General features: G+C 39.6%; 1 protein-coding gene across 1 annotated transcript in view; it reads right to left on the bottom strand.

The window, feature by feature from the left end:
• taf7 (TAF7 RNA polymerase II, TATA box binding protein (TBP)-associated factor) overlaps positions 1 to 15,168 on the bottom strand; it is a 38,293-nt gene extending 23,125 nt beyond the window's left edge. The window contains exons 1-5 of the mRNA XM_062999890.1: positions 15,058 to 15,168; positions 14,712 to 14,769; positions 3,631 to 3,707; positions 2,357 to 2,435; positions 1,486 to 1,619 (exon numbers count right to left, since the gene is read on the bottom strand). Of these exons, the coding sequence (XP_062855960.1) occupies positions 1,486 to 1,619; positions 2,357 to 2,435; positions 3,631 to 3,707; positions 14,712 to 14,730 (309 nt within the window). The 5' untranslated portion in view covers positions 14,731 to 14,769; positions 15,058 to 15,168. The remainder of the gene's footprint in view (positions 1 to 1,485; positions 1,620 to 2,356; positions 2,436 to 3,630; positions 3,708 to 14,711; positions 14,770 to 15,057) is intronic.
• Positions 15,169 to 15,880: the final 712 nt, after the last annotated feature.

Raw genomic sequence — 15,880 nt, 5'->3', positions numbered from 1 at the left:
AATCTGTCATCAGTGTGTGGTCAGTCTTAATTGTAAAAAATTTTTTTTACAATTTATTTATTAATCTTTTAACATTACCTGATAGAAATTTGGTCTAAACATATTGCAGCTTATTGCCATTAAATTACATTTACATTTTCAGCATTTAGCAGACGCCTTTATCCAAAGCGACTTAGTTACAGTATACAGTCTGAGCAATTAAGGGTTAAGGGCCTTGCTCAAGAGCCCAACAGCAGCAACCTGGCAGTGGTGGGGTTTGAACAAGTGACCTTCTGATTACTAGTCCAGTACCTTAACCACTAGGCTATGGCTTGCCCTATTACATGAACACTCAATAAAAAAATAGACTATAAATCAGTTCCTTTTTGATGTTGAATCTGGTGTAGCATTATACACTGATCAGCCATAACATTAAAACCACCTGCTTGTTTCTACACACATTGTCCATTTTTATCAGCTCCACTTACCATATAGAAGCACTTTGAAGTTCTACAATTACTGACTGTAGTCCATCTATTTCTCTATATACTTTTTTTAGCCTGCTTTCACCCTGTTCTTCAATGGTCAGGACCACCACAGAACAGGCATTATTTAGGTGGTGGATCATTCTCAGCACTGCATTGACAATGACATGGTGGTGGTGTGTTAGTGTGTGTTGTGCTGGTATGAGCGGATCAGACACAGAAATACCGTGTCCACTCACTGTCCACTCTATTAGACACTCCTACCTAGTCGGTCCACCTTGTAGATGTAAAGTCAGAGACGATCGCTCATCTATTGCTGCTGTTTGAGTTGGTCATCTTCAAGACTTTGATCAGTGGTTGAAGTTGTGAACTGATGAATCTTGTGTAACCAGTAATTTACATGTTCTGTCATGAATGTAACCAAAGTGTGTAAAACAAGACATTAAAATCTTAATAAATAATAACAGTATTGGTCTGCTGGACTTATTCCACATGCACAAGTGCCAACTACAGATTGCACCAACATTTCTGTAATAAGTGTGGTTACAGTTTTACACCCAATGCTTAATGTTACCTGATCAGATTAGCTGTTATACTTACAAATCTACTGGGATCAAGTTTTAACTCAGTGGTTAGGGTACTGGACCAGTAATCAAAAGGTTGCCGGGTCAAGCCCCACCATCGCTAATTTGTACTGCTGGGTTCCAGAGCAAGGCCCTTAACCTCTTAATTGACTTAACTGTATTCACTCATATTTGTATCAGTTTGGATAAAAACATCTGCTATAAGCCACAAATGTAAACGTAATGTAGTTTATGTAGCTGATAGTACAGTATTGTGATTAAAAAACGAATGCATTTTTAATGTGTACTCCAGAAATCAGTGCCTTTTCCTAATCCCACTGCCTCAGAATATCCATCTATCAATATTTCTGCTCATCTAACTAGTGCCTGATGAAGACAAACACTATGTGCAAATCAACTTTATGGGTGCGTGTCCCCATGTGGGCAGCACGTTTTACCTGACAAATATCAGCAGTCTTGTAAAAGGTCTTCTTATCGACGGTTTTCAAGGACTCAAGAATGCAGGGCAGGTCCACTAATTTGCAGGCTAAAGGAACACGGTCCACTCTTACGATCCCATGACGTCCATCAGCTGGGAATTAAAATAAATTAGTGTTACTATTAGGGATGTAACGATGTACCACAAGACAGTAAATAACCGAATAAATTCCACAATTAAAATCGATTTGACATGTAAAATGAATCGATATTCACTTTAAACAGCAGAGGGCACTGGCGCTATACACCTCGCCTGATTGACGCATCTGGCGCTATGGTTGCCAGATTTGGGGGGTTTCAGCCAAATTGGACTTAATTCAAAATTGTTTTGCATAGTTTGTACCTACCTCAGAAATAAAAGGCCATTTATGATTTAGAGAAATAAAAGATAATCACAAATACAGTTTTTTATTTTATTTATTAAGATAAATAATAAAAGGAAACTTTGTCATAATTTGTCTTCAATTTCAGTTTTAAAAAAATCGGGAAAAAATTGTATCGTGAACCCAGTATCGTGAATCGCATCGCATAATGGGTAGAGTGTATCGTTACATCCCTAGTTACTATGCAAATTAAAAAAACATTTTCTAGAATGGTATGTTCATGTTCTCAGCAATAAAATTAAGTATTCCCATCCGGCTCCCACCCTGTATGAACAACAGCCAATTGTTGTTCATGTAGCTGCCCAGCCCAGCCAGATAGTAGAGCTGAGATTCAAAACAATGAGCTCAAAATGTTAGCTCTGGTGTGCTAGCGTGTTTTACCACTGCACCACCTGAGCACCCCATGTAACATGATTTTAATATCTTAACTGGCTTTTGAGAAACTCACCATGCAACTCTATGGTGAGTCTATCTTTAATATTCATGCTGCCAGACTGGGCAATCCGTCTCACGGTGGATGCATACTCCTAAAAAATAGCATAGAGGCACTGTTAGCAAGAATTCCAGTAATGTTTAGAATCAGATGTTTAAAAGGAGCTCATGAGGATTTTGGAGTGGAGATACAAAGTGATACAAAAAAATACAAAGTGGTTGATACTTAATTTAAACACCTGCAAATTCGGTGGCAAGGAGAAGGTTCTCCATCCGTACCTCCTTAGCGCAGTCATTTAGGATCTGACCAGATTCTAATTGCTGGTTTTTTTGGTATTTGTAACTGTGCCCAGAATACTCAAGATACCTTTATGTATGGCAAAAGGTGCCAAAGTTTGGTCGGGGTAATTTCCGATGTTGTTGATTCTAGTAATAGTCTAGGTTGGTAATTTTGCATTTTGTTATTGATTTATCCATGTTGATAGGTGTATGTTTTCATCTTATGTACTCCTTAACCACCTCAGAGCCCAACAAATGGGTGTCGAGGAAATCCTGCGAGTTGGCACCAAGGCTACAGAGATGGTATACACCAGCGATCCTCAATCATTTTTGCACCACAGGCCGGTTTCATTTAGGGTATAATTTCACAGGCCAGTGGGGGCAGGAAGATTTTTAGCTAGCTTGTGGGCTAACTTTTTTTGTTATCACATAACTAAAATAGGTACATGTTAAACGCATCAAGAGAAACAGATGGATATTATTAAGAAAATCCATTTTTTCTAAATAAAACATCTATCAAAGTGTGTTAACAGAAAAAAAAAATTTATCCTTTCTGTGCGGCCCGATAGTAAATGACCCACAAACTGGTTCAGCTTCGTGGCCCACTGGTATACACTACTCGAGTGACCCTTTTTTTAGCCAGTGACTTCTGGAGGTCCTAAAAGGACTCATCTGGGAACTTCCAGGGCAGGTCTTGACCAGCCGATTGATTGGAGAAGCAACCTCCTGTCTATGTAAAGTAGGAGCCGAAGCAGTGTGTTGGGTCCTGACCGTCGCAGCTTGCCATTTCCATCAAGCACCAAGATCTCTATCTCCACAGACACAGTTTATGCCTCACGGCAAACAAGGCACCCCATTCGTTTGCTTCTTTTGAACAGCATAAGGGGTCTGGGAACCTATTCTAACACAGGTCCCCATGGAGGAAGTTTTCATTACAATGCCTGCTATTTTGATGTATGTGTAAAACTTAGTGTAGGTTGTGCTATATTTATTTATTACAATAATGCTTACCTGTGGTAGGCGAAGAACATATTGATTTTCCAGCTCATGAGGAGCATCTTCCTTGTTTCTGGAATTCCCTTTTCCAACTAAATAAAAGAAAGTCATGTACATACAGACTTAATTAAACAAAATCTTTACAATCAGAACATATAGTTAATTATTAGAAATGTAGAGATCACTTAGAGAGCTTGTTTATTCTTTCTCTGATTGTAGCCATCCATTCTGTTGTTGGTTGCCCACTCCCTTCTCTAAGAATAATTGTCTTTTCCAATAAATTGATTCTTTGTATAATGTTTCCAAGACAAAAGTATAATGAACCTAAATTTGTTCATTTATTCATTTACATTTTCAGCATTTAGCAGACGCTTTTATCCAAAGCGACTTACACAATGAGCTGAACACGATGAGCAATTGAGGGTTAAGGGCCTTGCTCAGGGACCCAACAGTGGCAAGGGCGGGGCTTGAACCGGCAACCTTCTGTTTACTAGTCCAGTACCTTAACCACTGAGCTATCACTGGCCCTTTTAACTGATTGTTAAATATACTACAAAATGAAAATATCATTGCAGAAAAAGGCAAGAAACTAATGAATTGTATAAATAAGCAGAAAATCCATGTAAAGACGATGAGATTTGTTGTAAGAAATCATATCTTTGTGTAGGCTGTGAAATAAAAAAAATCAATCAATAAATAAAATGTCACTTTAAACCCTTTCATGCATTAATCAAGATTTTTTTCCAAAATGGTTTAATTTTTCCTTCATGATAATAAAACTAATGATTTGTTTTTTTTATTATTATTTTAAACGTATTAATACTAAAAATGTAATATTACTGTAACAGCATGCATTTGAGTTTCACTAAGAGTGATATTTCGGGCCGTTCGGGTGGCGCAGCGAAGTACGCTAGCTCACCAGAGTTGGGGTTTCGAATACCGGTACATCATATTGAACCTCAGCTCTGCCTTTCCGACTAGGCTGGGCGGCAGTATAAACAACGATTGGCTGTTGTTCAGGGCTGTTAGAGGTAAGAAAGTCGGATCATAGGTCCTCATAACTGGTGCGACTGCGGTCCCTGCTGGCTGACTGATGGCGCCTGCTGAGGAATAATGCTGATGGGGGTGTGGCCCTCCGTGCACAGTGCCCGTCAAGTGTATGAACTCGACTCGTGCAGGTGAAAAATGCACTATTTGTACTGACTGTGCGTACCAAGGGGGGTGCATGTCAGTTGAGAGGCATCCTCAGTCAGCGGTGAAGGGTCGATTCAGTATAGAGGACGCAATCAGGGTAATTGGACACGACTAGACTGGGGGATAAAAATTGGGGAAAAAATATAAATAAATTTTTTTTTTTTTTTTTTATTGTGACATTTCATTAACAGCCCAATGAATAGAACAACAGAATAGAAATTTTTGAAATAAATAAATTAGAAGTAAAATATAAACTTTTAATGATGTACAACAAATTCTATTATGCTTTAACATGTACTGGACAGGCTATGAAAAACATGAACAGTCCAATGCCCTGTCAAAACAGAGAAAAAATGAATTGGTTTGTAAGTCAAATCTATTTAGGATGCATTAGCAAAGCAGCCAAGGCACAAAGGCACAAGACATTTCAAGCAGATGTGCTTGTTTTTTTGTGTGCATAGAGCATCTTGACATCTGTGTGCATTTTTTGCTTCCTTGAGCTGAGGCCAGTAGTTTTTAGGCCCAAATCTGATCTCAGTACATCTCATATTGGTACAAATGGTACAAAGAACACCCTGTGATTCTCTTCTGTATATAATGACAGAGACGCAAAATTAAAAATTAAAATGTAATACTATTAAAAATGGTGTGGTTTACAAAAGAAATCAAGCTTGAGGTGTATTTTCACCAAAATATGGATAAATATACAGTGTATCACAAAAGTGAGTACACCCCTCACATTTCTGCAAATATTTTATTATATATTTTCATGGGACAACACTATAGAAATAAAACTTGGATATAACTTAGAGTAGTCAGTGTACAGCTTGTATAGCAGTGTAGATTTACTGTCTTCTGAAAATAACTCAATACACAGCCATTAATGTCTAAATAGCTGGCAACATAAGTGAGTACACCCCACAGTGAACATGTCCAAATTGTGCCCAAAGTGTCAATATTTTGTGTGACCACCATTATTATCCAGCACTGCCTTAACCCTCCTGGGCATGGAATTCACCAGAGCTGCACAGGTTGCTACTGGAATCCTCTTCCACTCCTCCATGATGACATCACGGAGCTGGTGGATGTTAGACACCTTGAACTCCTCCACCTTCCACTTGAGGATGCGCCACAGGTGCTCAATTGGGTTTAGTCCATCACCTTTACCTTCAGCTTCCTCAGCAAGGCAGTTGTCATCTTGGAGGTTGTGTTTGGGGTCGTTATCCTGTTGGAAAACTGCCATGAGGCCCAGTTTTCGAAGGGAGGGGATCATGCTCTGTTTCAGAATGTCACAGAACATGTTGGAATTCATGTTTCCCTCAATGAACTGCAGCTCCCCAGTGCCAGCAACACTCATGCAGCCCAAGACCATGATGCTACCACCACCATGCTTGACTGTAGGCAAGATACAGTTGTCTTGGTACTTCTCACCAGGGCGCCGCCACACATGCTGGACACCATCTGAGCCAAACAAGTTTATCTTGGTCTCGTCAGACCACAGGGCATTCCAGTAATCCATGTTCTTGGACTGCTTGTCTTCAGCAAACTGTTTGCGGGCTTTCTTGTGCGTCAGCTTCCTTCTGGGATGACGACCATGCAGACCGAGTTGATGCAGTGTGCGGCGTATGGTCTGAGCACTGACAGGCTGACCTCCCACGTCTTCAACCTCGGCAGCAATGCTGGCAGCACTCATGTGTCTATTTTTTAAAGCCAACCTCTGGATATGACGCCGAACACGTGGACTCAACTTCTTTGGTCGACCCTGGCGAAGCCTGTTCCGAGTGGAACCTGTCCTGGAAAACCGCTGTATGACCTTGGCCACCATGCTGTAGCTCAGTTTCAGGGTGTTAGCAATCTTCTTATTGCCCAGGCCATCTTTGTGGAGAGCAACAATTCTATTTCTCACATCCTCAGAGAGTTCTTTGCCATGAGGTGCCATGTTGAATATCCAGTGGCCAGTATGAGAGAATTGTACCCAAAACACCAAATTTAACAGCCCTGCTCCCCATTTACACCTGGGACCTTGACACATGACACCAGGGAGGGACAACGACACATTTGGGCACAATTTGGACATGTTCACTGTGGGGTGTACTGACTTATGTTGCCAGCTATTTAGACATTAATGGCTGTGTGTTGAGTTATTTTCAGAAGACAGTAAATCTACAGGGGTTGGACAATGAAACTGAAACACCTGTCATTTTAGTGTGGGAGGTTTCATGGCTAAATTGGACCAGTCTGGTGGCCAATCTTCATTAATTGCACATTGCACCAGTAAGAGCAGAGTGTGAAGGTTCAATTAGCAGGGTAAGAGCACAGTTTTGCTCAAAATATTGCAATGCACACAACATTATGGGTGACATACCAGAGTTCAAAAGAGGACAAATTGTTGGTGCACGTCTTGCTGGCGCATCTGTGACCAAGACAGCAAGTCTTTGTGATGTATCAAGAGCCATGGTATCCAGGGTAATGTCAGCATACCACCAAGAAGGACAAACCACATCCAACAGGATTAACTGTGGACGCAAGAGGAAGCTGTCTGAAAGGGATGTTCGGGTGCTAACCCGGATTGTATCCAAAAAACATAAAACCACGGCTGCCCAAATCACGGCAGAATTAAATGTGCACCTCAACTCTCCTGTTTCCACCAGAACTGTCCGTCGGGAGCTCCACAGGGTCAATATACACGGCCGGGCTGCTATAGCCAAACCTTTGGTCACTCGTGCCAATGCCAAACGTCGGTTACAATGGTGCAAGGAGCGCAAATCTTGGGCTGTGGACAATGTGAAACATGTATTGTTCTCTGATGAGTCAACCTTTACTGTTTTCCCCACATCCGGGAGAGTTACGGTGTGGAGAAGCCCCAAAGAAGCGTACCACCCAGACTGTTGCATGCCCAGAGTGAAGCATGGGGGTGGATCAGTGATGGTTTGGGCTGCCATATCATGGCATTCCCTTGGCCCAATACTTGTGCTAGATGGGCGCGTCACTGCCAAGGACTACCGAACCATTCTGGAGGACCATGTGCATCCAATGGTTCAAACATTGTATCCTGAAGGCGGTGCCGTGTATCAGGATGACAATGCACCAATACACACAGCAAGACTGGTGAAAGATTGGTTTGATGAACATGAAAGTGAAGTTGAACATCTCCCATGGCCTGCACAGTCACCAGATCTAAATATTATTGAGCCACTTTGGGGTGTTTTGGAGAAGCGAGTCAGGAAACGTTTTCCTCCACCAGCATCACGTAGTGACCTGGCCACTATCCTGCAAGAAGAATGGCTTAAAATCCCTCTGACCACTGTGCAGGACTTGTATATGTCATTTCCAAGACGAATTGACGCTGTATTGGCTGCAAAAGGAGGCCCTACACCATACTAATAAATTATTGTGGTCTAAAACCAGGTGTTTCAGTTTCATTGTCCAACCCCTGTACACTGCTATACAAGCTGTACACTGACTACTCTAAGTTATATCCAAGTTTCATGTCTATAGTGTTGTCCCATGAAAAGATATAATGAAATATTTGCAGAAATGTGAGGGGTGTACTCACTTTTGTGATACACTGTATATAAAGAGAGAGAGAGAGAGAGAGAGAGACGCTCGGAGTCAACTTGCTCGTGACGTTACATGTTTCGCGAATTTCGGTTCGTAATTCAACATTTGTTTGTACGTTAAGTTGAAACAGATCGTTCGTAACCTGAAACGTTCATATGGTAAACCGTTTGTAACTCAGAGGGTCGACTGTATCTAGAATACTGGTACTAGAACCCTTGGTACTGGTCCAATGGTTAAAAAAACAACAACAAAAAAACACATATTTACTTTTTAGGTAGAAAAAGATCCAGTTTTTAATGCAGTAGAAAAGGCCTATTGATTTAAACTGAGCAAAATAATTTGTGTAAACAAAAATAAAAAGTGATCATTAAAGTGGTATTATTACCTAAACATAGTAAGTATAACATTACATGACAAAGTAAACAACTTAAAGTACTATAAAGCAGGTAAAAAAATGACATGACCTTAAGTAACATTTAAAGCAGTGTTAAACTTTCACAAACTATCACATTTGTTTTATAAAAAAATTTTTATTATTAAAATGTTAAGGACATGAAGCAAATATGCAAAATATGTTGTTTTTTGCTTGACACCTTTAATTATTTAAACTGTTTCTACTGTTTCATGTGATGCACCTCATGGATCTGGCATGCAACCCACTTACTCATGTTTAGCAGCAGTATTTGGCAGCTTTACATATTTGTTTATGGTTGCTATTCAAGATATGCAGAAAAATCAGATAACTATGTACTCAAGCATAAGCAAGAAATTTACTTACTGCCTAGAGTCATTTACAGCAGGGTTTTAAAAACTTTTAAGCAACCCACATTTTGCCCATGATTTTTACTGTGACCCAGGGACCACAATCAAAGCATCAAAACATGTTCTGCCTGTTTAATAAAACTGGTGGCAATCTGGTCCCACTGTGGTTTACAAGATGTAATGTAAAGCCTCCACATGGGGCGTTCGTGGACAAATTTATATTGTGTTTATGCCCCTGCTAAAATTTGTTTATTTAATTATTATTGTTATTATTCTCTGCGACCATTTTTGGCTTTGAAAAGCCCCGATTTACAGTACCCTGTTCTTATTATTTTTGACATTTGCAACATTGTATGGCTGTAAAAGTTTAAGAATTGTAACATTGTTCTGCTCTAGTTTGCTTCTTTAGTTCTTTGTTTCTTTAGCTGTTTTAGTTAGCACAACATTGTCAACAATCTGATATTTCTATTAATTGCTGTGAATAAGAGTGTCTTGCAAAATGCCAAAAATGTTAATGTAAATGTTTTATGTGTTACAAATATATGTTACTAAACTCTGGATAAGTATTAATTACTAATTTTGGGATCTGTAACATACTAAAATTGCCAGCAAGGTTAAGAATGGAGTAAATTTTTGTCCATTCCTAAAATCCTTACAAATACGTTTTATTAAAAACCAGGTACGGCACGATGGCTAAGTGGGTAGCACTGTCGCCTCACAGCAAGAAGGTCCTGGATTTGATCCCCAGGTGGAGTGGTCCGGGTCCTTTCTGTGTGGAGTTTGTATGTTCTCCGCATGTCCGCATGGGTTTCCTCCCACTGTCCAAAGATATGCAAGTGAGGTAAATTGGAGACACTAAATTGTCCATGACTGTGTTTGATATAACCTTGTGAACTGATGAACCCTGTGTGATGATAAACTATCGTTCCTGTCATGAATGTAATCAAAGTGTAAAACATGACGTTAAACACCACGACATGAACTCAACCCCCCACCACACCGCCTCCCCATTGGCTGCATTCGCCAGGTCGTTATTATTATATTACAATATTGTAGCAGCGATATGTGAGTGACATTCAGCTGAGCCAATCAGAATGCAGCACCCGGATTTATACATGTGTTCTGACGTTCTGCAGTTAGTTTTGTATTTTACACTTTTACATTTTCAGCATTTAGCAAATGCCTTTACCCAAAGCGACTTACAGTACAGTATACAGTCTGAGCAATTGAGGGTTAAGGGCCTTGCTCAAGGGCCCAACAGCAGCAACCTCGCAGTGGTGGGGCTTGAACCAGCGACCCTCTGATCACTGGTCCAGTATCTTAACCACTAGGCTACAGCTGGCTGTATTGCCCCAGCATTGAAGTTTGGGTGCTGAAGGTGTTGTAAAACATATACAGTATATATTAGGGCTGTCGAAGTTAACGCGATAATAACGCATTAACGCAATCTCAATTTAATGCAATTTAAAAAAATAGTGTCGTTAACGCAAATTCTATACAGGAAAAATTTACCTATACAGGCAGTGAGTGCCATGTAGAATTACATCACGAAGACCTGCATTGTTATGTTTTGTACTTAACCAGGAAATAGAAATGACACTAGTTATGTGGAGAACGTGTTGTCTTTATTGCTTAATCCACAACTTGGAGCATCACACTTAAACATAACACGCCGTTACCCGCTGGTCACCTGATACACATATCAGCTCAGTGATGTACAACACACAGTGGTAACGTGATACGCAGATCACGTAAATGATATATATCACACGCATGATAATAATAAGCTTTTTTCTCTCCTAATTTTTCCTGACAAGTGAAAAACCAAAATGTAGCAACCTTAACATAAATGAGGAAGAATTTCAAAGATATTCCTTTGCAATATTTTATCATTTCAAGAATATGATACAGACTGACCAACACTATTAAGCCAAATCAGCATTGAAAATTGACTTTACTTTTAATAGCCTTCTACAATGCTGGTGCTTCTTAAAACTGAATATTTTCTTTTAAACAGAAGTGTTATTTAAATGCTGATAACCGCCCAATCTGGCAACACTGGAACGCGTTATTATTATCGCGTTAACTTCGACAGCCCTAATAAAAACGTATTCTGATATCCAGTTAGCAGCGTAGGGTTTATATAGCAGCAGGTAGAATAAGGTGCCAAAAACAATGCAATATTGTGCAAAGATGCAAGACTGTGTTGATTGTGAATGAGTTTTTGTGTATGTTAGTGTATGTACACCGATCAGCCATAACATTAACACCACCTCCTTTTTAAAAAAAAAAAAAAGTGATTAATCACGATTAACTATATGAAATTCTGCGATTAATCGCGATTTAAAATTTTAATCGTTTGACAGCCCTAATATATATATATATATATATATATATATATATATATATATATATATATATATATATACATATAATAGTTAAGGGGGGGCCAAATTTGTATTTTTTTTTTGCACTGGGGCCCATGAGCTCCTAGTTACGCCACTGGTGCTCGTTGCTCCAGACAGATGAATACAAGACTAAAGGCAGATGTAGCTCAACAGTTAAAGTTCTGGCCTGCTAATCATAAGGTTGCTGGTTGAAGCCCCACCATTGCCAAGTTAGTTTGTTTATTTATTTATTAGGATTTTAATGTCATGTTTTTACACACTTCGTTTAGATTCATGACAGGACAGGTAGTTACTCTTTGCACAAGATTCATCAGTTCAAGTCTTTAATGTCAAAGACAGTCATGGTCAATGTTGTATCTCCAATTCACCTCACTTGCATGTCTTTGGACTGTGGGAGGAAACCGCAGCTCCTAGAATAAACCCACACAGATTTGGGGAGAACATGCAAACTCCACACAGAAAGGATCCAGACCGCTCTGCCTAGGGATTGAACCCAGGACCTTCTTGCTGTGAGGCGACAGTGCTACCCACTAGTTAACTATAACGTATAATGTTATTTTATAGTAAAACATTTAAGAACATAACCTTACAAGCTTTACATTGTCAAATTGAAAGCAATAAAATTTTAACTGCTCATTGTTCCATACAGGTGGCTACAGAGCTAAAGGCAGAGCTAGCTCAACGGTTAGGGCCTAGTAATCAGAAGGTTACTAGTTCAAGTCCCACTACTGCCAAGTTTTAACGTCATGTTTTACACACTTTGTTTAGATACATGACATGACAGGTAATTACTGGTTACACAAGATTCATCAGTTCAAGTTTTTAATGTTAAACACAGACATGGTCAATTTTTGGATCTCCAATTCACCTCACTTGCATGTCTTTGGATTGTGGGAGGACACCGCAGCTCCTAGAATAAACCCAGGACCTTCTTGCTGTGAGGCGACAGTGCTACCCACTAGTTAACTATAATGTATAGTGTTTATGTTATAGTAAAACATATAAGAACATAACCTTACAAGCTTTACATTGACTAAGCCACCATGCCATTCAAATGAACACAAAAATATTAAAAATAATAATAATAATAATAATACAGCATAAAGTCTTTTAACTTTCGACCTACTGCTTGTTGTTCCAGACAGGTGGCTACAGAGCTAAAGGCAGAGCTAGTAATCAGAAGGTTGCTGGTTCAAGCCCCACCAAGTTAGCACTGTTTAACCCCTCATAACCCTCAATTGCTTAAATTGTATTCAGTCATAATGGTAAGTTGCTTTGGACAGAAGCGTCTGTTAAATGGCACACGTGTAAATGTAAGGTATGACTAGGGTTGCCAACCGTCCTGTAAAAATATGGAATCGTTCCTTATTTGAAAACTAAACGTCGTGCTCCATATTGAATTGATACGGGACACGCTTTGTTCCGTATTTTTATCAATGGAAGAGAAATGCTGCCAATTAGACTGAGACAGGCCGATATGTATGAAACAGAAGGAAACTGCTGGTTATTATTTTAAGCAGTGTTCACTTTTAGGCTTAGGGACGCCGTGTGTGGGCAGGCATATCAGCATAACAACCTGTTTATTATTTCGTCGTTTGAGTAGCGCAGTGGGCAGAGCGCATCGCACGTATTTTTCCGCCCTAGGTTCGAATCCGGCTTAGGGTGAAATTAAAGTAACACAAGCAGGGCCGGCGCTATGGGGGCGCTGGGGTGGGTATTGCCCCCCCTCCAGATTTTCTCACTTCCCCCCCCTAAGCAACGCAGTCCAGAACTGGGTCTGCATGTCAGTGTGAGGATGGATTATGTAAAAATGTTGATTGCACTATTGAGAAAACATGTTACATGATGTTCTTTATGTTGTTTTGCCTAAAATATGGTTCTGATTTATTATTAAAAAGAATGAAAATAATAAATGTTAAACAGCCTAAATAAAACATTTTGATAATGTTCCTATGACGGTGTAAGACCCATTATATTTTTTATAGGTGCAACACTAACCGCTCAGGTAAACACCGGCCATCCCACCCCCCACCCTATGCCTTCCGCCAACCCGCCAGCCCAGGGTGTTTATTTCCAGTTCTGAAAGTTGGCAACCCTAGGTATGACACAGGAAAACTGATGTTACGTTATGTTAGTACCAACCAATTCACAGCACATTTAGTAGATGCTTTTATCCAAAGTAAATTACAGTTGTAAGTGGTTGAACAAGATTAATCAGTTCAAGTCTTTAATGTCAAACACAGACATGGTAAATTTTTGGATCTCCAATTCACCTCACTTGCATGTCTTTGGACTGTGGGAGGAAACCGCAGCTCCTAAAATAAACCCACACAGATATGGGAAGAACATGCAAACTCCACATAAAAAGGATCCAGACCGCTCCGCCTAGGGATTGAACCCAGGACCTTCTTGCGGTGTTAAGCGACAGTGCTACCCACTAGTTAAATATAATGTATAGTGTTTATGTTATAGTAAAACATATAAGAACATAACTTTACAAGCTTTACATTGTAAAATTGACAGACAGGTGGCTACAGAGCTAAAGGCAGAGCTAACTCAACGGTTAAGGCCTAGTAATTAGAAGGTTGCTGGTTCAAGTCCCACTACTGCCAAGTTTTAACGTCATTTTTTACACACTTTGTTTAGATTTATTGTTTAGACAGAATCGGTAGTTACTGCACTACACAAGATTTATCAGTTCAAGTCTTTAATGTTAAACACAGACATGGTCAATGTGGTATCTCCAAATCACCTGACTTGCATGTCTTTGGATTGTGGGAGGAAACCGCAGCTCCTAGAATAAACCCAGGACCTTCTTGCTGTGAGGCGACAGTGCTACCCACTAGTTAACTATAATGTATAATGTTTATGTTATAGTAAAACATATAAGAACATAACCTTACAAGCTTTACATTGTCAAATTTAAAGTGATTTAATTGCTTTTGACTTTGACAATAGCAATTAAATCACTTTAAATTTAACAGTGTAAAGCTTGTAAGTTTGCTTAGATTGACAGTATACAATCTAAGCAAGTGAGAGTTAAGGGCCTTGCTCAAAGGACCCAACAGTGGCAACCTGGCAGAGGTGGGAATGGAACCGGCAACCTTCTGATTAATAGATTACTGTCCACAACGTTAGGTGTTGGGTGTGTTTCTGCTGGGATGTTCCTACCTTTAACTTTAGATGTCATCTTTATCTTCTTATTTTGTTCTTAATTCAGCTGAGATTCCTGAGGAGAGACAATATCGCTGTCGATATGCATCATGTACAACAACCCACGCAAGAAAGCTACCTAACCAGCCAGCAGCTTGAAAGACTAAACTCACTCTGAATTCATTACAGACACTTACTGATTACAAATACAAAATACAGAGCTAAACGTATTTCCTCCTTCATGTTCACCCCTCGTCGTGTTTACATTTATTTACAGTCAGCTAAATATTTACAGTTATACAGGCTTTCCTAGCATCGTTAGCTAGCATTGGCTAGAATCTAGAATCAAAACAAACCCGATTACCTGCAATATAAAGCAGCTTTAAGTATAAAAAAGTATTTTAAGAAAAAAGTATTAAAAAAGCAGTAAAAAGGAACCGATTAATTATAGTAAGTTAATCACAAAAAACCTCCTCCATTGTTTTGAGGAGGAACGGATGCATTTGTTTTTCTTCTGCAGGCGGATGATCAGGAGCTGAGTACACGCCATTATACTGCCATCTGTCGTAACGGCTTAACACTGCAAACCTGGAGCACTGCTGGTGAAAATATACAGGTCCTTCTCAAAAAATTAGCATATTGTGATAAAGTTCATTATTTTCCATAATGTAATGATAAAAATTAAACTTTCATATATTTTAGATTCATTGCACACCAACTGAAATATTTCAGGTCTTTTATTGTTTTAATACTGATGATTTTGGCATACAGCTCATGAAAACCCAAAATTCCTATCTCAAAAAATTAGCATATTTCATCCGACCAATAAAAGAAAAGTGTTTTTAATACAAAAAAAGTCAACCTTCAAATAATTATGTTCAGTTATGCACTCAATACTTGGTCGGGAATCCTTTTGCAGAAATGACTGCTTCAATGCGGCGTGGCATGGAGGCAATCAGCCTGTGGCACTGCTGAGGTGTTATGGAGGCCCAGGATGCTTCGATAGCGGCCTTAAGCTCATCCAGAGTGTTGGGTCTTGTGTCTCTCAACTTTCTCTTCACAATATCCCACAGATTCTCTATGGGGTTCAGGTCAGGAGAGTTGGCAGGCCAATTGAGCACAGTAATACCATGGTCAGTAAACCATTCACCAGTGGTTTTGGCACTGTGAGCAGGTGCCAGGTCGTG

The sequence above is a fragment of the Trichomycterus rosablanca genome, chromosome 8 (genome assembly GCF_030014385.1).
Source record: "Trichomycterus rosablanca isolate fTriRos1 chromosome 8, fTriRos1.hap1, whole genome shotgun sequence".
Lineage (NCBI taxonomy): Eukaryota > Metazoa > Chordata > Actinopteri > Siluriformes > Trichomycteridae > Trichomycterus > Trichomycterus rosablanca.
This window is presented reverse-complemented; position numbering and strand designations above follow the sequence as displayed.